The following is a 23,355-nucleotide window of genomic DNA, read 5'->3' as shown; positions in this document are numbered from 1 at the left end:
TAGGAGATTGTGGTTGTACTTATACATATAAAAAAAGAGAGTAATAGTAGTGCAGAAGATAAGAGGCAATTTGAAAAGCTATTAGATATGCTACTAGAATACAACATTCACAAATAAATCACCTGCCAACAAGAAAGGAAAATACTTTAGACCTCGTATTTGTGAACGAGATGAATTATGTTAAAGAAATAATAGTTTATAATGCGAGTATTTCAGACCATAATGTCATAGAATTAACAGTTCATTCCAAAGCAAGTGAAAATAGAGATAAGCAAGAAATGAAAAAGTGGGAAGGATATGGAAAATACCAACTTCTACAGTAAAAATATAAAATGGTCAGAAATTAATGAAGAATTAAACAAAGATTGGGATAACATTTTCGTAAGTGATGACATAAGGGTAAATACGGAGATATTATATAAAATATTGGAGATAATAGTGGAAAAATATATACCGAAGAAGAAAAGTAAAAACATCATTCATGCATACCAAGAGACAGAAGGATCTTGTTCCAGAAAATCAGAAAGTGGAAAAAAGGTCTTGCAAAAGTAAAAAATGCATGGAAAGTTATGAACTAAAAAGTAAGATAGAAAATGCAGAACAAAGATTATACAATCAAAAGAAAATGAAAAACGGGACTTGGAAGAAAAAACCCTATTAAATATCTAAGCAAAACCCCAAACTATTATACTCATATGCGAAGAAGATGAATAAAAGAAGAATAGAAATAGGCCCTCTGAGAATTGAAGGGAGATTAACGAATGAAAAAAAGGAAATTTGCAACATTACTGGCAGGAACGATATAAGAGAGAATTCACCCCTAGAATAGATAATGAAGATAATGATATAGAAGTAAGGGATGAAAATAGTGAATATTTAGCTGACATAGATATTAATGAAGCTGATATTGTGCAGGCTATTAATGAAATTAAAAATGGAGCTGCTGCAGGGCCTGATGGAATTCCTGCTATTTTGTTAAAGAAAGTAGTTCATTCTATCGCAAAGCCACTTGCAATATTATTAAGACAAAGTGTAGATACAGGCAAGATATATGATGAGCACAAATTAGCATATATTACCCCTACTTTCAAAAGTGGATCAAGACTAGAGGCAAGTAATTATAGGCCTGTGAGTCTAACATCACATATTATGAAAGAGTATGAAAGGGTAATGAAGAAAAATATTATGAAACATTTAATAAAAAATAATTTGTTTAATAAAGGACAACATGGTTTCGTACCCGGAAAAAAGTACACAAACCCAACTGTTAGTCCACCGTGAAAACATATTCAAAAATATGAAAAGCGGAAATGAAAACAGATGTGGTTTATTTAGACTTTGCAAAAGCTTTTGATAAAGTAGACCATAATATATTAGCGAAGAAAATTAGAAAACACAATATCGTGGATAAAGTAGGAAGATGGTTAAAAGAATTTTTACACAACAGAAAACAGATAGTTATTGCAAACGACGAGAAATCGGATGAAGCCAAGGTAATATCCGGTGTGCCGCAAGGTACGGTGTTAGCTGCAATACTGTTTGTTATTATGATTGAAGACATAGACAATAATGTTAAAGATTCGGTAGTGAGTAGTTTCGCAGATGACACAAGAATAAGTAGAGAAATTACTTGTGATGAAGATAGGAACGCTCTACAAAGAGACCTTAACAAAGTATATGATTGGGCAGAGGTAAATAGGATGGTATTTAACTCTGATAAATTTGAATCAATAAATTATGGAGACAGAGAAAGAAAGCTATATGCATATAAGGGACCTAATAATGAGACCATCACAAATAAGGAAGCAGTTAAAGACCTTGGTGTGATGATGAATAGGAACATGTTATGCAATGATCAAATAGCAACTCTGTTGGCAAAATGTAAAGCAAAAATGGGAATGTGTTACGGCACTCAAAACAAGAAAAGCTGAACACATGATTATGCTGTATAAAACATATGTTCGTAGTCACTTGAATATTGCAATATGATATGGTACCCACACTATCAAAAGGATATTGCACAAATAGAGAGTGTACAAAGGTCATTTACAGCTAGAATAGAAGAAGTTAAGGACCTAGACTACTGGGAAAGACTACAATTCTTAAAATTATATAGTCTAGAAAGGAGAAGAGAACGCTACATGATAATTCAGGCATGGAAACAGATAGAAGGAATAGCAGAAAATATCATGGAACTAAAAATATCAGAAAGAGCAAGCAGAGGTAGATTAATAGTGCCAAAACTATACCAGGAAAAAATAAGGAAAGCACACAGGACATTAATCCACTACGCACCAGCATCGATAATTGCAGCGTCTATTCAATGCGTTGCCAAGCTCATCTGAGGAATATATCAGGAGTGAGCGTAGATGTGTTTAAGAATAAGCTCGACAAATATCTAAACTGCATCCCAGACCATCCAAGATTGGAAGATGCAAAATATACCGGAAGATGTACTAGCAAAAACTCTCGGTAGACACTAGAGGTGCCTCACACTGAGGGACCTGGGGCAACCCGAACAAGATGTAAGGTCTGTAAGGTAAGGTTCTTATTCCTCCAGGACCTGGCTATACAGTCCTTGGAGTAGACGGAGGGCACCGACTCTGGGGAAAGGCCAGAACGCGGCAGGAGCAGAGGCAGTGGTAGCCTGAGGGATTGCAGGAGAACACCCTACTTCGGTATCTGCAGCAACCGTCGTAGGGGTGGAACCTACTGCAGGGGAGGCCCTCACTCCGGCTGCTGCGACAGCCGTCGTAAGGGGAAAACTCCAGGCTGACTCCTGGTCGGGCAGTTCCTGGTTTTCCAGAGGAGGTATGAAGGTTAGGTCTGCCGGCACTAGCTCGGGGCCAGGCGCAGAAGTCAAGTTGCGGTGGTGGGCTCTACGCCCAGGCTGGACGGAGCTTGGCACTGCTCAGTGCTGCCAAGTGCACTGGCAGAGAGTTGAGGTCGACTGGACCTGTGGCGGGTACTGGAGGTGCAATACCTCTCAGCGTGCCCTTGGAAATGGGAGACCTCAGGTCATGCCCTAGGATAAGGTCGTAACCTCCTGGAAGGTAGCTTGCAACTGCAAGTGTACATACCTTGGCAAGGTGAGGTCGTACGACTCTCAATTGGACGGTGGGAAGGATCATCTTACTATGATTGATGCCTTCAATCGTGATCAGTTGCCGTCTATCAGTGGTAGTCCCCTCGGGGATTTGATCTTCCCGTATCAGGGAGATTTGAGCGCCGGAGTCATCAAAGGCTCTGACATGGCTTGGTGGATAATGACCTTGGATGGGTGCGACGGTTATAGGGCCCTGAGCTGGGGGTCCTAGTAACGAAGGATTGGTAACTGCCATAGCGATGGCAGGAATATTGTAATTCGCGCACCCTACGTAGTTGGCAGACATGTGACCCTTGCGGCCACAGTCTCGGCAGAACTGGTTCGAGAACTTCTTCTGTGGCATTGGACGGGTAAGGCCGAGATGGCCCCACAGGTTGCGAATCTGTGGAGTCACCAAGGCTGGCAGTGTGCTCTGGCACAGGTGAAGAGTCCTCTCTGGCCGTGATTTGAGGTGGTGAGGTAGCTTGGCCCTGGAGTGGTGTGGGGGAGGGACATCCCCAGAGGAGGTCCCGTCCCAATAGGAAACCTACTCCATGCTGAATCGTTACGTACCACACCTAGGCGGTGAGGTTTGGTGCACCAAGGAGTGGTGACCTGCAGGACGACTGTGGGAACGGTCTTGGACTGCCCTTCGACCCAAGTCATGGCCCACCTGATGTGCTTGTCAACTGTGGCACTGGCTGGCACTTGGTCCCTGGTCTATAAGACACAGATCGGAGCCGGTATCTACCGTAACTGGCCAGAGTCACAGGTAGGGTAGAGCCATCCAGGGGTGCCACTGTGACTGAAGAGGTCCACACCCGCTCAGGGTGAGACCTGGACTCGGGCATAACGGCCGAGGGGGTTTGTGGCTGATCAGGTGGGACGTGCCGGGTGGGTCGAAGGCACATGCTTGGGGCACCCGGGATATCCAGGGGAGTAGTGCCCTGTAGCCCCACAGGCTCTGCAGGAGTCCCTCTGCTGGGCTGGTCTCCGGAAGGCATCTGATTGGTCTTGAGAGGAGGCTGAGGCACCGTTCGGTGGCCTAGGAGGTTCTGAGGGGGTTTGTGGCTCTCAGCGCTCTTGAGGCGGCACTCTGCTGCGAGGTTGACCACTTTCTTGCAAACGGTTGCAAGTCCGTGGGTGTCCTTGGTGGGCGTCCTTTGGCCGAGTGGATCCAGAGAGATGACCGGGTGGCACTATGCGTCGGTGGGCGGTGCTGTGAGAGGGGTTGAAGGTCTCCCAGTCGTCAGCCAGGCGACAAGCTTCCGCAAGTGTCTTGGGTTGCTTGTCGTTAAGGTGCACTGCGAGTGGCCCAGGTACACACTGGTAGAGGTCTTCCAGCATGATCCTGTTAAACAGGTCCTGGAACTCGGTGCACGACATGGCCTCGAGCCAGCGCTTTCCTGCTTGGATTTTGTGGTAGGAGTAATCTCCCCAGGCCCAACCAACTTCCTTTGCCTGACCTCTGAAACGCTGCCTCCACCTCTCCGGGGTGATTTCATAGGCCTTTGTAATGACCCGGCGAACTTCCACCAGGTCCCCTCGCTGACCCTGATCCAGTGAGTGGAGGGCTGTCTTAGCCTTGCCGTCCAGGTGCTTGGCAAGCAGGGCGGCCCTCTCTATCTCAGTGGTAGGGTAGTTTTCGAATAAGGCTTCCACTTCTTCCAGCCATGCCTCGGGCTCATCCTCAGTCCACTTCGGGATGAGAGCGTTAATGCTGGCAATAGGGTTGGACGACACTGTAGGCGTGGGGCAGCCTGCTGCGTCTTTATCCACTGGTCAAGTGCTGGTCCAGTGTAACCAGCCTCCTTGCCCAGAGTTATGAGGACTCGGAGCCTCTCGAGCTCTACGGCAAAGAAGTCGCGGGAAGCAGGGGAAGACATTTCCCTTAGGCTGCAGTAGAGGCTCTGATGAAAATGAAAATAATGGCCAGGAAGGGTACGGAATGGAATAGGAGTGCCTACTGTGGAAAGTGGCACTCACTTGGAAAGGTGTTCTGCGACGTGGTAGAGAAAAAGTCTGAGAAGACTGGGTGCTCTGTGGCACTTGGGAAGTGTCCCGTAAGTTGGTGGCACTTCTGGATTGGCACCTTCTAAAGAGGTGAAAAAATCAAATGGAGTGTACGGCGTACGTCACACTTACGGGCGTTCCCAACTTGGGAGACGTTGGAATGGGCTACCTGTAGGTCCAATACAGGTGCACGGCACTTATGAGGAGGCGTTCCTTGGTTCAGTGATCCAAAATGGCGGATACTTTAATGAATTGGACGTTCCGTAAGGACGGACACGCAGGTATAGGGCTACCTGTACGTCTGTACAGGTGCGATGGCACTTCGGGAGGCGTTCCCTTGATTGGTCCGAAGGATCACTGACCCTTGTACACGGACATTAATGAATTGGGCGTTCCGTAAGGACGGACACGCAGGTTTGTCAGCACTTAGGGCTGGTATTGCGGCGCTTCGGGAGGCGTTCCCTTTGTTGAGTGTTCCGAAGGATCACTGACCCTTGTACATGGACACACTAGTTACTTGGGCGTTCCGTAAGGACGGACACGCAGGTTTAATGGCTACCTGTACGGCCTGTACAGGTGCAATGGCATTTATGGAGGTTGTTCCTTGGAGCACTGGTATCGTGCTGGTGTGTCCCGGACACTACATGCAGTATACTTAAATATACTGAAGTGAAATGGCACTGCTCATGGCAGAGTGTAATGGTGGAGGAGAGAAAGTAAAAGGTGGGAGTACTTCAGCAGCCAGTCGATGGACAGTGTCAAGAATTAGTGGCACTGTGAAATGGTAAGACCTGACGTGCACTGGTGGTGGCCAGTCCTAAACTGGTAATGACTTCCCTGTCTGGAAGTAATGAATTTGCGTGGCACACTGTGCGAATTGTGCTTGCGGTATACGCAAGTCTTTTGTGATAAAAAAATGAACAAGACCACTCGGGCAACGACAGGTAATGATAATTGAAAATGCTCAGTCCCTCGCTGAAGTACTCGGTAAATGAAATAAATAAATGTTTGCAAACTGCAATGGACACATGCGCGTATGTATCACGCTGTGTAAATGAAAGACACAAGAGACTAAAATAAGGTTAATTCGGCATGCTATAATTAATGGTAAGATGTAGTACTCTTGGCTTCGTGAATAATGGGTTCTGGTTTTCTCTCCCTTTCTCTCTCTCCCTCTCTCTCTCGGAGAGGGTGAAAAATGATATATGAATGAACTCCCTTATATTTGAATTGAACTACTAATGTTAGTTTAATATGACGCAACTTGCGTTAAATGATTTACTTACGTTAACGTGAAATGAAAGAATTGCTTTGGATAACGTTTTATGAAAATGATAACGCGCTCGCGGTGAACGATGTTTACGTTAATGTTAGCGGCTTGCGCTTATGAAATGATTTGCGTTTCAATATGAATTTTACAAAGACGCGATTTACGTTAACAATTCTTGTGATTTACTCTACTTGAGATTTACGTTAACTTTATGTAAGATTACTAGGTCCCTGTGAACAGTGAAATGACGGTAAGGATTTTAAACCGATAATGTTAGCAAACAATTGTAAAAGAAGAGGTTACGTTTAGTGCGAAGTGAAATGAAACTTCGCTCAGCGAGCGAGTGAGTGAGCGATGCGAGGTGAAACACGTGGGCGAGCTGACCAGCGCGGGCGAATCAGCTGATTCTCTGTAAATGCGAAGGCAATTTACAACACAAAATTCTACTTTCTTATTCAAGGCGAATTACGTTAATTTCTCTGGCAGGACGATAGATACTAGTACCGTGATCGATATTATTTACGTTAAAACTTCGAGACTTACGTGACTTTGCTTAAATGGTTTAGATAATTCTGAAAGGGATAAAAACATGGCTGCCGCTGTGAGCGAAAACGAAGGCTGGTTGAGACCGCGCAGGCGCTAGAATGCTCTAAGCTGAATTTAAGCTGAGAGGTTAGCGGTTACCAACACTTGGAATGAAAACTAAGTTAAAAATGAATACCCTAACATATCACAGACAAAAGAATTGTACACTTCTTTTGCCGTAACATATAGAAAAAAACACTCTAACTAGCTAGGCTTTCTAATACAGCAATAAACCCTGGCAAAGCACTTCCTAGTTTGATCTGGCGTCCTTTCTGGCATCTATCTGCAACACGTGTTCGTGTGAGCTCCTACGACAACAATGCGATTTACAAAACAGAATTCGCTCGGCGCTCTGGCCGTTACAATAAGAATATTTCTACCTTCACATTTGTTTAACACACTTCTACAATAGAAATACTTAAACGTACCTTAAGCTAACATTGGTTATAGAATAATCATATTAATGAATGGAATACCTTACCGTGAGTCAGTGTGTCTTCTTTCCCTGCAAGTGTGCTTGATTTACGCTTTGTAAAATAATTTACAGTTTACGTTTTACAACGGATAACGCGATTTACAAGCTTTTTTTAAGCAAGCTAGGTTCAATCCAGGCAAGATTCGCCAATTTTACGTATATAGCGGGCCTTGAGAGAGGCTAGATACGTAAACGGAAATAATTGAGGGATTTCAAGAGGGAATTGCTTTAACTTACCGTAAACTGATAGTTATTATTAATTTATTTAGAGGGAAGGTCGCCAGAAAACTCAGCTCGTTACTTAACAGCTATTTATTTACAAAAAGGCCCGTGCTGGCCTGGAGAAAAGGTAAATGATATTGGCCCCCACGTTGGGGCTTATAATCTCATTCAATTCAAGCTGATTTTCATTCACTTGGGGTAATGCACACTTGCGGGCAGAGAGACGGCACGTGACTCATGGAATCTGGAAAAGAATCCCAGATTAAACAAGATAAAAGGAAAAATGACTTCTTGCTTTGATTAATTAATTCTCTAATACTGGGGAGAAGGAACTTTTAAGGTTTCACTGAAGTATGCAATGACTCCATTGGTCTGGGACGATCACACAAGGGGAAGCATGCGGCCATGAGGCAGTGAGAGGGAACAAAAGGATGAATTCCTTTTGTTGCTGGAAATTGAATTGGGAGAATGAGGATCAAAATTATAATAGGTGATAAGGGACTGGCAATATGTTGTTTCACAAGACGTACCTGGATGTCGTGTTCAGTGGCTCTTTGTAGAAAAGCATGGCCCCCTTTGTCTGAGGCCTGGGTCATCGGCGCGCCACTCACACCCTGGGTAGGCCTAACAGGAAGGCAGGTAATTTGACCTCTGTCCGAGATCACGTCTCGCAGCCGACTGAGGCAGAATTCAGGTGGTTTGCTTGGGGGTTGGAGGTCAGCTTAACCCCCCACGATCAAAGGCAAATCCTGGAAAACAAGCATACAGCCAGCAGAGGGGTCACAGGAAAGAGAGCTTAAGGTATAGGTCTAAGAAGTACCAATCTGCCTACACCCTTCCCTTTTGAGATACGTCCCTACAGCTGATAAAAGACTCTTTTCCCCCAACTGGGGAACTCTCTATCTCTAGCTGGCGGGTTTTGGGCTTCCCGCGTTTACTAAAAATCAGCTGATATTCTAAAGAAATGGCTGCCGTTTTCCAAATCAAATTATTTAGTTAATTGCGGGGTAGACGAACGATCTATAAACGTCACAATATATATATATATATATATATATATATATATATATATATATATATATATATATACTGTACATGTATGTATATATGACTTCACATTCATTTCTATCAATATGTAAAGCAGAATAGATATTAGTGTAACCTTTTTTTTTTAGGGTTAAATGGACTCTAGTGTAAGTTTGTAAAATGCGGGATGCAGCATCTCACTGATTATGCATCATCCGGTACCGAAGGGGTTAACATGTTTTTTCCTTTACAATATATAGTTTAATGATAACTACTATATTCAACAAAGTAAATAAAGAAATAAAGTGTCTCACAATAGAATTTAGCATAATGAGGAGAGAAGAGAGTAAAAACATTTCTGTATGTACATAAAAGTGTTACCAATTCACTTAAAAAACTTAAGGGAATTTAGTGATAAATTTAACATAATAATAAAATATAAAAACAATTTAATGCAATACAGTAATTGGAAAATAAAAAATTATTTAAGCTAGTGTTTGGTCATGGCCATGGTTTGGCATGCTGAAAGAGACAATAAAGAGGGAGGGGGAGGGGTGGTAGTGGGTTATTGAGTAGAAGACTGAGTCTGCTTTCCAAGTTCCCACTGACTTAACTGCTGGGTTCAGAATATTTTTCACTTTCACCTGTTTCTCTCCTTTACACTCGATTTTCCTGAATCACTTCTTTTTGTTATGTTGAAATACCTATCGAGTGACACATGCTTTCATGATTTGTCTAGTACTGTAATAACAGCTCTGTAACAAACACTCTGGAGCTGCATTCAGCTTCTCTGGGCATTCGATTGCTTGTTTAACCCTTAAACGCCTATTGGATGTATTTTATGTTGACGAAAATTGTCTGTCGGGTGCTTAATTGACGTAAAATATGTTCGACGCTTAAAAGTTTTTTTAAATATTCGCGGAAAAATAGTTATAGGCCTACTTGGCAAAAAATTTTGAATCACGCCCCTTGAGGGATGCTGGGAGTTCACTGATCAAGCTGTTGTTTTGTTTACAAGCGTTACCCAGGCTCGCATGTGCGAATTTCTTTCTTGCACTAAAAAGCATCAGCGACACATCTCGGAAATTATTTCGTCACTTTGTCATAATTTTTGCACCATTTTATATTAGCCATGACATAGAGTTTTATATATGAAAATGTGCACAATTTCATGTAGAATACAACAAAAAACAACCCATGGTTGTAGCTTTTATCAGTTTTGAAATATTTTTATATAAATCACGATAAGTGCCAAAATATCAACCTTTGGTCAACTTTGACTTGACGGAAATGGTCGAAAAACGCAATTGTAAGCTAAAACTCTTACATTCTAGTAATATTCAATCATTTATCTTCATTTTGCAACAAATTGGAAGTCTCTAGCACAATATTTAGATTTATGGTGAATTTTTGAAAAAAAACTTTTTCCTTATGTCCACGTGGTAACTGTTGAAAAAATCCGAAATTCTTTCATCAGCTTGTCGTAATGTTTGCACCATTTCATATTAGCCGTTACATAAAGTTTTATATATGAAAATGTGTGCATTTTCATATAGAATACAACAAAAAACAACCCATGGTTGTAGCTTTTATCAGTTTTGAAATATTTTCATATAAATAATAAGTGCCAAAATTTCAACTTTCGGACAAATTTGACTCGACAGGAATGGTACTAAAACGCAATTGTAAGCTAAAACTCTTACATTCTAGTAATATTCAATCAGTTACCTTCATTTTGCAAAAAATTGGAAGTCTCTAGCACAATATTTCGATTTATGGTAAATTTTTGAAAAAAAACATTTTCCTTATGTCCGTGCGGTAACTCTGCCGAAAAAATCAGAAATTCCTTCGCCACTTTGTCATAATGCTGGCACCGTTTTATATTAGCCGTTACATAAAGTTTTATATATGAAAATTTGCAGAATTTCATGTAGAATACAACGAAAAACAACCTGTGGTTGTAGCTTTTATCAGTTTTGAAATATTTTTATATAAATCGCAATGTGCCAAAATTTCAAGCAAAATGGTAAAAAAACGTAATGGTACGCTAAAACTCTTACATTCTGGTAATATTCAATCATTTACCTTCATTTTGCAACAAACTGGAAGTCTCTATGACAATATTTCGATTTATGGTGAATTTTAAAAAAACCTTTTTCCTTACGTCCGCGCAGTAACTGCCATAAAAAAATCAGAAATTCTTCTGTCAAGTGTGTCGTGTTTGTTGTAATGTTTGCCCCGTTTTATATTAGCCGTTACATAAAGTTTTATATATGAAAATGTGTGCAATTTCATGTAGAATACAACATAAAACAACCCATGGTTGTAGCTTTTATCAGTTTTGAAATATTTTTATATAAATAATGATGTGCCAAAATTTCAACCTTTAGTCAACTTTGACTCAACCGAAATGGTTGAAAAACGGAATTGTAAGCTAAAACTCTTACATTCTAGTAATATTCAATCATTTACCTTCATTTTGAACAAATTGGAAGTCTCTAGCACAATATTTTGATTTATGGTGAATTTTTGAGAAAAAAAAAACTTCTTATGTCCGCGCAGTAACTGCCGAAAAAATCAGAAATTATTTCGTCACTTTGTCATAATATTTGCACCGCTTTATATTAGCCGTGACATAAAGTTTTATATATGAAAATGTGCACAATTTCATGTAGAATACAACTAAAAACAACCCATGGTTGTAGCTTTTATCAGTTTTGAAATATTTTTATATAAATGATGATGTGCCAAAATTTCAACCTTCGGTCGACTTTGACTTGACCGAAATGGTCGAAAAACGCAATTGTAAGCTAAAAATCTTACATTCTAGTAATATTCAGTCATTTACCTTCATTTTGCAACAAACATAAGTCTCTAGCACAATATTTAGATTTATGGTGAATTTTTGAAAAAAAAACAAACTTTTTCCCAACGTTCGCGCTGTAACTCTGCTGAAAAAATCAGAAATTCTTTTGTCAGATTGTTGTAATGTTTGCACCATTTTGTATTAGCTGTTACATAAAGTTTTTTATATATGAAAATATGTGTAATTTCATTTAGAATAAAACAAAAATAACTGGTTGTAGCTTTTATCAGTTTTGAAATATTTTCATATAAATAACGATATATAGAAAAAATTCGATCTTCTGTCAACTTTAACTCGACCGAAATGATTGAAAACTGCAGTTGTAAGCTACAACACTTACAGTCTAGTAATATTCAATCAATTACCTTCATTTTGCAACAAACGGGAAGTCTCTAGCACAATATTTCGATTTATGGTGAATTTTTTTAAACAACTTTTTTTTTACGTCCGCGCGCTACGAATTCATGCATCATATTGCGATAATATTTTCTCTGTGTTGCTTTGATCGTTTTATAATTTGTTATATACCAAAATCATTGCAATTTAGTGTACAATTCAACAAAAAAAACTAACTCATTAGCTTTAACCGTTTTGCTCACAGCACGATTTGTATACAGTTATATATGAAATTTTTTTTTTGCTGTCATATATTCCAATATTTATATATGATAATGATATTTTTTTTCATTTCTGATGGTTGCATACTAAACTTTAGCCAATGTTAAATAAAGGAGCCAAAATGAACTCTTAATCTTGAAAACTAAGCGTGCTATGATTTTATTTGAAAAAAACTTTTTTTCTGCTTCGGCGCTCACTCCCAAACGCCGCCAACATATGGGAGACACTTTCGGAAATACTGCCTCGGCATTTAAGGGTTAAATGACTTCCTTGTGAAAATTTATTTGATCTCTTTCCTTTTCTTGCTTGCATGCTTTACTTATTACTTATTTGTTTACAAAATCCTAATGTATGAGTATTTTAAATTTTGCTATTTGCCAATAGTAAGGTGATGTGTTGTGACATAATTATTCTCCTTCTTGCACTAAGATCCAAGTGTCAGCATGTCGACAATCTTACACACCGATTACTCTCTCTCTCTCTCTCATCGGACACACAAACTGTCAATGCATTTGCGTATTCTTGCAAAATGTTAATAAAATCGATTTTATCAGCCTTTGTCTACTGCGACCATTTCAGTTTCCTGTGGGGTTCCTGTCTCTCCTCTCTCTATCCCAGCCGGCTGTGTGCCATTTTCACCAAATAGTTCATAAATTGTACATAGAAACAAAATTTTTAGAAAATTTACTTCATATAACGTACTGTTTTATTACTTTACACTCTTAATTTAACTTTTGAACACTAATGATAGGAAAAATTCGAAAAGAGCAAGTTTTTTTCTTTCGGCTGGAAAGAATTGCATATCCTGATTCCCTTTATTTCTTAGGGGATATTTGTTTCATATTTCGAACAGCCTTCTGGAACAGATTAAGTTTGAAGTCTGAGGTACTGCATTACTGTATTTTTGTATAATCTTCGTGACTAAAGGCATTTTTTGTGATAAAATTATTAAGATACTCGGTTATAAGCAATTTTAGAGGGTTTCTTTTTGTGTTAGAACTATCAAAATAGGCAGTTCTAAGCATTTTTAGAGGGGTTTTATGTATTTGGGGATTTTAGCGATTTTTGGGGGTGTGTGATATGCATCCCCTGCGAATCCAAAGGTGTCCACTGTATTAGATTATTGTCATCATATCCTTTACTTTCTAAAATCTGTATTTTGTTAATGTTTGGGTTAAAAGTTTTAGCTCAGGCTATCCTTTTGAGACATCATGTTTATAGGTTGTTGTCAACACAGGGTAATTTGGTTAGTATTAATTCTTAGTTTTACTGTCTTCTATGCAACAAAATTTGTGTACTTTATGAGAAATCATAGTATGATTTCTTTGCTATGAATGTGAAGCCAGTTCCATTTGCAAGTGAAAGGATGTATAACTGATATGTCAGTGGCATTGCTAATGGGCTGTGTGGCCTCTGCCTCACAAGCCTAGCAACTTGTTCTCTTTTTTTTTTTCCATTGTGGCTAAGACTATTAGGTGGCTTGAAGTAGATGTTTTGTATGAAGATTCCGTGTATAAATTAAAAGAGAACACATTGTGATTTTCCTTGACATAATTACCATCAGTACATTTTACATTCTGAAGGCATATTTCTAATAATTTTGACTTCCGAAATCACTGTGCACATTTCTGCTGTGACAACAGAGGTGTTTGGAAAAAGAAATTGTTTAGTTAGGTAATATTGTAGCAAATACGACACCTGATGGAGATTTGGGACAATTAGAAAAAATTGCATAGGTTGGACCTTTACATTTCATAAATTCTGATGATGTTTTTGATGTTGAGTAGTAGTACATATTTGCATACTTTCATTTTCTTAATTGGAAATTTGTCAAAAATAATTTTTGTATATACAAAGTATAATAGTACCTCCCATGCTAGACTTTTGAGAAGGAATTTTGAAGACCTTTCTTATTTTTTGCTCATCAGCGACCACGATGTGCCAGAGGGTTATGCCACTGATTAAGCATATTAATTTCACACAAAGACAGTTCATTTGTCTCAGAGAATCCTATAATTTCTGTTTTTTAATTTTATATGTTGGCATTTTCACTGACACATATGATTAGAGAGTAGGTGCTTTTGTTACCAACTTAAGTTGTTATTTAGTATTTGGTATGGTTCAGTTTGGTTAAGGCTACTAGATAGTTTTTGCGTGATAAGTTCATATTTTATCATTGCACTTACATGTAATGTTTCCATATCATGATAGTGCAAATAACTGACTTTTTCCCCACATGAAAGCAGGTTATTCAAAGGTTGTTTTGGCTCAAAGGGTAGCTAGGGATTGAAATGTTTAAAGATCTAAAGAGATATTAATTCTGTTTGGTAGGAAATTTACTTTGAGTTGTTTGTAGGTGAACATTGTTAAACAGTATATGTACTGAATCATGTAAAACTCAGTTTTGATATACAGAACTTTGTGGAACGCCTGGCTACTTAGCGCCTGAGTTACTTCAGTGTAATATGATGGAGAATGCCCCAGGATATAGTCACCATATTGACTTGTGAGTATGGTGTAGGCTAGGAATAAAGGATTAAGATGTGTACATTTTTTTGGAGTATCGCAATGAATTATGATTAAATTATTTTAGTAAAGTAAAGTGCCTGTTTACTGGTACAGTTAGGTTGCATGTAAGTTTTGTACATATTTTGTTTTAATTGGTTTTAATGCAAGAGCTAATTTCTTTTGAATTTGTTTTGGGCATGTCTCTTGTTTTAGTCATTGAAGTTGGAATGTGGAGAACCACTGTCAGTTTACAGATGTGATCAGAATGGTGCATAAACTATGGATACAAAGGACATTTAGCTTGTGTGCTTCATGCTTACCAAATGCTCTTTTGGTACAGTCAGTCCTCATGTATTTGCAGTACAATCATAATTTTTTTTTCTAATGTTATCTCTGTAGGGTTAGACATGAAATTAGTTCACTCTTCTGTCTGATTCACTGTAATTGATCTTCCTTCTGGTCTAGGACTTCATATATATTCATTTATCCTTGATTTCCTAGGCTTTCATAGTGGTCTTCATCCTGCTACTGCTGTATCTACTTTTCTGACAGTTGAAGCATCTCAGCCTTTTAGCCTTCCATGGATATTGTTGATTCATGAGCATCCCCTTTGACATGTTCATACTAAATTATCCACCAACCCTCACAGCATCCATGTAGCCACTGCCTTACTGTTTCTCTTGCCTACTCTTTAGTCAATAAGTTTTGTTTCACTTATGATATTTAGTCATCTCTTTGCCATTCCATTGTCTGTCCTCTAACCGTTTATACAACCTCTTACACATGAAAATTCCCAGGGTCTCGTGTTTTACATAACTTCTTACACCTTTCCTTTGTGTGATGAACAATGAAGGACTTGGAGCTAATGCTCAATGAACACGAAAATTTGTCTCATATTCTCCTGATTCTCCTGCTTTACTTGCTTTTTTGTGTATCCTCTCAAATGCCTCCTCGGAATCTACTTTCCCTGTAGATGCTTCATTATATGTATAATGTATTTTTTTGTCAGTGTATGTGTGTGTACATATACGTAGTATGTACACATACATCATGTGATGGTAAACTGCACAATTTCTTTGTATGTACTATATGTAAATGCCAAATTCATTGTAGTAATAAAAAGATTGAGAGAAAGAGTATATGTGTGTCTGTGTACAGTAAATGTAGTACTAATGTACATATGTGGTTTCAGTTGGTTTGTGTGTGTGGTCTGCTGTATCACTGTATGAATTTAAGCACAGGTCATACTACCATCGGAATTGAGTGATTACCAGGTAATGTTTGGTTTAAGAGGTTTGGAATTATTAAATAATGAGACTGAAAAATATTTGTTGATTGATAACAAAAGATGAAATGACAGTTCAGGCTACACATATAACATTTTAGAAGGATATCTCTAATGCTATCGGGAAATTCAAATATTTGGCAGTCCTCTAGTTCTAAGGGTGCTGGTTGTAATGTGTGTTACTTTAATTATAATACTGTTTACACATTTCTGCGTATAAGATGACCTTTAAATCCTAAAATTCCCTCCTAAAAGTTGGGGTTCATCTTATGTAGCCATTTTAAAAATCAAATCCTGAATTCTAAGTGATGTTTATCGGTAGGGTAACCCCGGCCTCAGTGTGATAACCAGCGACATACATGAAAAGATTCATATTATGAAATAAACTGATCATAAAAGTAATAAAACAATTTTTAGCTCATGTATATTATTGGCATACCTTCATAATAAATAGCCTTTTCAATTGTATTGTTATTTGAGCTTGTTTCCATTTTATGCAATGTGTTTAGGAAAAAAAATAGACAGAATCGGCATTATTATTTTGAATTTCTATGATATAGTAAATAAAACAGCATTTGTAATAACATTGTCATTGCATATACAGGCAGTCCCCGGGTTACGACGGGGCTTCTGTTCTCGAGACGCGTTGTAACCCGAAAATCGTCGTAAGCCAGAACATAAAAAAAAAATATCCAAGAAAACTTTACTTTTAATGCTTTGGATACATTGAAAACTATGTAAACTGCATTCTTATTGCATTTTTCATCAAAAAACATTCAAATATTGATTATTTTGCATTTTTGGTGTCATATTTCTTCTGCCAGATGAGCATTGTAGGCTTCGTAACCCTGGAACATGCGTCGTAATCCTGGAAATAATTTCTGATGAATATTATTGAGAAGCGCCTTAACCTTGGAACGTCATAAGCCGAACCCGTCGTAAATCCGGGGACTGCCTAGTATAAGCTTGTGTAATGTGTGATCTCATGACCCACAAATTTTTGCCCATAAATACCGTATATAATGCTACCCCCAAATATTTACCCTTAAAAAATGATTTTATCATGTTTCTCATGTATCATGCGAGTTGAATTTACGAGACCAAATAACAATAGGCTAACCTCTTTTCCTCCTCTTTATCTATTTTTTAATTAGGCTAACCCCTTTTCCATCATCTCTTTATCTATCCCATCTTCTTGTTAAGTTTAAAAAAGTAAAAGAGAATGCCAAAAGTATCATTAGTAATGTTATACGTACTTGTTGTGTAAACGCATATAGTCAGAAACAGCTGATTTGCTATGAACAACCGAATCCGATAACAACAGTGTTTTTGTTTGCATTTCAATTATCGTACAATAGTAAAATATTACCATAGTTATGTTACAAATGACATTAACCCTCCTCCTCACTGCTGCTAGAGAACTCCTCTTGAACGAGGCTATGTTGCATGGCCTCCAACTCCTTCAGGCCATCCGTCGTAAGCTCCTCTCGGTGCTCCTCGAGAAGGTCATTGATGTTGTCCTCGTCGACGACCAGCCCCATGGACTTGCCGAGTGCAACAATCTCGTCAAGATCTGATTGCGAAACAGTTTCAGGATCGTCAACTGTTCCTGAATCTGCAGCACCAGCTTCGCCCACGTTGAATCCCTCGAAATCTCGGGCGGATACGGCATCAGGCCAGAGTTTCGTCCACGAGGAATTCAAGGTTCGCCTCGAAACCTCCTGCCAAGCTTGGTCGATGAGTCAGATGCATGTGACGATGTCGAAATGCTCCTTCCAAAATTCACGCAAGGTGAGGTTTGTGGTATCGGTGATGGTGAGGTTTGTGGTATCGGTGATGTCGAAGCATCTCTTGAAAAGATGTTTCGTATACAGCTTCTTGAAGTTCGATATCACTTGCTGGTCCATGGGCTGGAGGAGAGGGGTGGTGTTAGGCGTAAGATAAAGAACCTTGATGAAGGAATAGTCCGCTAGGATATCTTCCTCAAGGCCAGGAGGGTGAGCAGGGCCATTGTCCAACACCAGCAGACATTTCAGAGGGAGGCGCTTCTCTTCCAAGAATTTCTTCACTGTCGGGCCGAAACACGGATTTACCCACTTGGTGAACAAAAGCCTCATTACCCAGGCTTTCGCATTAGCCCTCCACATAACTGGAAGCTTCTCCTTAAGCATTTTGTGGGCCTTGAAGGCTCGAGGAGTCTCGGAATGATAGACAAGTAGGGGCTTCACCATGCAATCCCTACTGGCGTTGGAACAAAGTGCGAGCGTAAGCCTGTCTTTCATAGGCTTATGCCCGGGTAGCTTCTCCTCTTCCTGCGTGATGTACGTCCGATGAGGCATTTTTTTCCAAAAAAGGCCAGTCTCATCACAGTTGAAAACTTGCTGAGAACTGCAGCCTTCGTTGATCATCATCTCGTTGAACGTCTTTTTAAAGGCTTCGGCTGCTTTCGTGTTCGAGCTGGCCGCCTCCCCATGCTGCACCACCGAATGGATGCCAGTCCGTTTACGGAATTTCTCGAACCACCCATGCGAAGCCTTGAAGTTTGGGGTTGGCGTTGATGTCCCTTCTCCTCCGTCGTCTTCGGCCTGGGCAATCAAATCGCCGAAAATAGCGCTGGCCTTGTGACAGATTGCCATCTCCGTTATTATATCGCCAGCGATTTCTTTGTCTTTTATCTAGACATGAAGAAGCCTTTCCATTTCATCGTGAACGTGGGTCCTCTTGCTGGACAAAATAGTGATGCCCTTGGAAGGTGTAGCTGCTTTGATGACATCCTTCTGCTTAAGGATGGTGCCTATTGTCGACGGATTTTGGCCGTATTCCTTGGAGATCACACTCAATTGCCTACCAGCTTCATACTTCTTGATAATCTCCATCTTCGTCTCCAAAGAGAGTATCCTCTTCTTTCCGTGAACTTCAACTTTCTTGGGACCCATGACTACGTATATACTGTACGTAATTATGTTATGTAGTACGTATACTTATGTAGTAAAGTTCTTACACAACACGATAAAGTATACTACAACGAAATCACTAACGAATTTACGTTAATAAACGAAATCGTTAGAACGAACAAATACAGCGTGCTTATGATACCGATGATGCCGTGAAGTGACCGCAGAAGCACGCCGCTACATAGATGCATCATGGGAGGGATGCTGACCAATAGGAGAGAAGGATCTCATGGGGGTGACTAGCATCAGGAACCAATGGGAGAGCGGGAGGATGATGGCGTGTCTACTCAGTTGGCGGCGCGCGAGTTTCAAAATTGTTATCGGTGGTCCTGACGAATCTCGGACTTTACAGCAACAACCTTTCGTATCTTGAGCAATTTTCGTATGTAGAACCGTAAAATTTTTCGTATTTGCTTTTGTATCTCGAGTTTTTCGTAAGTTGAGCCTTTGGTATCTCGAGGTACCACTGTATATACAATATATATTATATACTGTATAGTGATATGAGAATACAATACAATATTGAATGCAGCAAAGTAAAGCACAAATTTTTAAAAGATTCATGGAAAAGATATATATTCATTATGTTTGTACGTATTTTATGATACGTTACGAATGTGTGAATATTACATACACTAATTGTGTCGTGTTTGATGTGACCTGCTTAATATTAGCTTCAAAAATTAGGTGTTCAGAAGTTGCATATGTGAGTATACTATACAGTAACCAATATTTCATAGATACCTGTTGTTGCAAAAGCTAGCCTATGCACAGGTGGTTTTGTAATTCATAAGTTGCCTTATACTACCTATATGAGATATTCATGAAAATTTACCATAATTTTTAACCTCATTTTAGCTAAAGGTCATCTTATACATATATAGAAATATGTATATAGTGTAATTATTATAATAGTATTTAAGTAAATACCAGTAAAATTAAAATATTATGGAGTTTGGCTTGGTGCAAGTACTGGTAGTCAATGGTGTCAGGGTAAACTAAAATTACCAGGTACCTCAACTTCATGTATGATACTCCTGATATATTTGAATCCATTTCTGGGCTTGACCTGTGTCGGCCTGTGAAATGGTTCCTTTGATACTATTTCTGAAGAATAAATATTGCTATTCATCCTAGAGAAAAAAGAAACAATATAATGCCAAGATAAATGGCTCGCTCACTTCTTATAGAAGTGTCGGTATAGTAAGGAGCGAGTGGAATCACTACCAGAGGTCCCTTGCCATTTAGCTTCTTCCTTCGACAAAACCCCGAACTAAAGGAGTAAAAAAACGGAGGAGCCGTGCTAACAGCTCCCGGTCTACTACTACCGTCGAGCGCCTCCGACGCCTGAGACGTCATTCCTTTCGATAGCGCGCGTTACACCAAACGTTAAATTTTTTCGGTGCTGTGTTTCGCTCTATTTGGATTTATTTTGGATTTATTTTCAAGATGTCTTCAACTTCTGCTTCTAAGTTAGTACTGTTTGGGGTTACTGATCTCATTTTATGATGAATCTTCGTGTTTTATACATATTCGGAGCCGTTATCGGCCGGTATGCCCCTCGACCGCATGGCGGTACGGGTTATCTCTTTCGGTCTTCCATACCGTTAGAGATTTTCCCCTTTTCTCATGTACTTTTAGATATGGTTACTTATACATAGTCTCTATATCTTTATGCAGTTAGTTTTTTAGTTAGGCCTCCACGAGGGGCACGCTCCGACCGCACGTTTCGGACCTTAGTTAGCTACGCCTTACATTGTTAGGAGTTTTATCAGTCACGATTGAGAGTCATATCATCTTAATTATTCTGATGTTCTCTCTTTCCTTTCTCTAGTTCCTGATTACCCTTTAATAATATTATAGGTACTAGGTTGGCTAACATACACCATGCTTCGGTATGGCGATTAGCTTCCCTGTTATAATTTATTTTACCGTTTAGTTAGGCTTTCATACCCCAATTGTCGATTGGTGATTAGCCTGCCCCCCGTTTTCTTGAACTAGAGGTTAAATTAGGCTAACATACCCCTTTCTTCGGATCGGCGATTATCCTAATTTCTGTTTGCTTAGCTTCGTGTTCCCCGTGTTAGTCTAGCTTTAAGATATCGCTTTAATTTTATTTGATTGATTATTATAAATAATCCTATTTATATCAGTGATATTGATGTTGTTCCGACGGTTCTTCCCCACCTCGTATCTTTTACCTGGCTGGGAAGACCACCGGTTTATCACGGTGAGCCACCCGGTTACGGGGTCCCCCTCCCGTCCCCCCATTCCCCCCCTCCATACATTGCCATCCACGTCGATGGGTGATGACTCGTTTCTCACAGCTAGCGTCCGAGTCTGCATGAGAGGGGGTGACTCACGGGACTGGTGGGGATCTCCCCTCCCCTACTGGTACTCTACACTCGTCACGTGCCTCGGGGGCTCGGGACCTCCCCCCTTCTTCTCCGTCCTAACTGGCCGCTCAGGGGGAGGGCTCCCCTACCCCACATTCTTCCCTACTCTTTCCCCCTCAGTTCAGTCCGGCAGGTGTCTATCCGCCTGCTACCGAACATAGAGAGGGGGGGAGGGAATCACTGGGTTTTTTTTCCTATCCACTTAGGATAGTTCACACGAGCACTTACTGATATAAGGGGTTTTTATTTTGTTTTATTTTTGTGTTATTTAATGTTTGAGAATCTTTTGCGTTACTCCGGGGGGTTTTTTTATTTCCGCCTCTCGTACTATCCCTTGCTTCGTTAGAAGTTTGACATTGCTCACTCATATAATTAACTCCGGGCCAAGACGGAGAACTGGGCCCGGGCCCTACGGAGTCTTATTTTTAGTCATATGACAAGTGAGCTTAGGCGGAGGCAGAGACTTTCTTCCCCCCTCGTAATTTTTCTACGTAATATTCATACGTAGATCTCTATCCGTCGGTCCTACTCCGGCACCCACGGATAGTTTGCATATTATTCCACCGGAGGTTGTCATTGGTACTCATGTATCCTTTGACTTACAGATGTTGTGCCAGGAGATTGGGTGCAGTGCCATCCTCCAAGACCTATGCGGCCATATAGTATGCCGTTCTCATGCAGGATGTGCAGTGAAAGTGGAGGATTTTATCGTTTGGCATCATGAAGCTTGCAAACCTGCTACTTGCTAGTAGGAGATGCCTCACTAGTAGTAAGTTTTCTTAGCACTTTCTTCATTCATTCGTCACCTGGAATACTTGTTGTTATATTATACTTTCACATATAGACACATATTCATATAATCTTCAAACACAACAGACATTCCTCCCCTATCCTCTCCCTAACTCTAGACCCTTTTTTACAGGGTTCCGATGAAGAAAAGAAGAAAGCTTTGTCGACTCTCAAAGCTTGGGTAGGGGTTTTGGCCGGAATTCTAAGGGTGGCCGCACCCTACCATTCTTACCCAGGATATGGCGGACCTAATATTCCCAGGAGCCAAGAAAGGATCAGTGGTGGACCCGATAGCGGCCGCCCCTTTGCTGGCCGACCTTCAAAGTCATGATCTCCCTACAGGAGGGGATTTCCCAGAGGACGTTGCAGAAGACGTTGCGGCAATGAACCTCGACGTTGAACCCATGGCTATTGACTCCCATGGGTACAGGGGTAAGGGTAGTAGGGGCAGCTCCTAGTGGGTTCTCAGGGCCCTTTCCTGAATTCCCTTTCTCCATCACCTTCTACTGATCCTTCTACTTCCACTTCTTTCCGGGGCTTCACTGAAGAGCAGCGGTCTGTCCGTCCTAAGGCTACTTCAGTGATCCCCAAGGCTAAGATGACCGAGGAGAAACTTAAAAAGTCTCTCCCCAAGAAATCGGTCATCCTGACAGACACTATAACTCCGGCTCACCACCCCGGATCAGTTAGGTCAAGGGAGGCCTCTCCTCTGCGTCGAGGTCCCCCAAACATAGATCACGTAAGGATCGGGCTCAAGTCCCTCTTTTTGATCCCGAATCCTTTTCGGCTAACATTCTGGAGCAGGTGGGAGTGATCGTAGGGGCCTTGGTTGACAACAAGGTCGGCTCGGTGCTCTCCCAGCTCTCCAGTTCTGTTACGTCTTCCGGCCAGTCGATCCAAATCGCTGGCGGAACGGCTGGCCGCTCAGGAGAATGCCATCGCCGGGATCCAAACCTCGATTGCGGCAGGTTCCCCTCTATCTGTGCCACCTTCTCCTCTTCCAATGCCAGGATTCCAGCCAACTGCCGGAATTCAAGGCGGCCAACCCTTGGAGGATCGCTTCGTATGCGCCCCGTTTGTCAACGGAATGTTGACAATCGAAGGCATAGGAACTCGAAGGCGTGAGGACTTCGAGTTCCACCCCAAGAGACCTTCAACCACCATTCATTGGCTACGTCCGACTAACGGAAGCAGCGATGATGAGAGAGGACAGGTTCCCAAGGAAACAGTGATCCTTCCGAGGGAACAGGCACAGCAGACCCT

The 23,355-nt window shown here is 40.6% G+C and overlaps 1 protein-coding gene across 5 annotated transcripts in view; it reads left to right on the top strand.

Moving 5' to 3' along the window:
• Positions 1-23,355, top strand: part of LOC135217257 (phosphorylase b kinase gamma catalytic chain, skeletal muscle/heart isoform-like) — a 294,050-nt gene that overhangs the window by 136,850 nt on the left and 133,845 nt on the right. The window contains exon 7 of one of the 5 annotated variants that reach the window (XM_064252988.1): positions 14,576-14,666. The exons of the other annotated variants lie outside the window; for them this stretch is intronic. Coding sequence (XP_064109058.1) covers positions 14,576-14,666 — 91 coding nt within the window. The remainder of the gene's footprint in view (positions 1-14,575; positions 14,667-23,355) is intronic. 5 annotated transcript variants of the gene reach the window in all.

This window comes from Macrobrachium nipponense, chromosome 7, assembly GCF_015104395.2.
Source record: "Macrobrachium nipponense isolate FS-2020 chromosome 7, ASM1510439v2, whole genome shotgun sequence".
Taxonomy (NCBI): domain Eukaryota; kingdom Metazoa; phylum Arthropoda; class Malacostraca; order Decapoda; family Palaemonidae; genus Macrobrachium; species Macrobrachium nipponense.
This window is presented reverse-complemented; position numbering and strand designations above follow the sequence as displayed.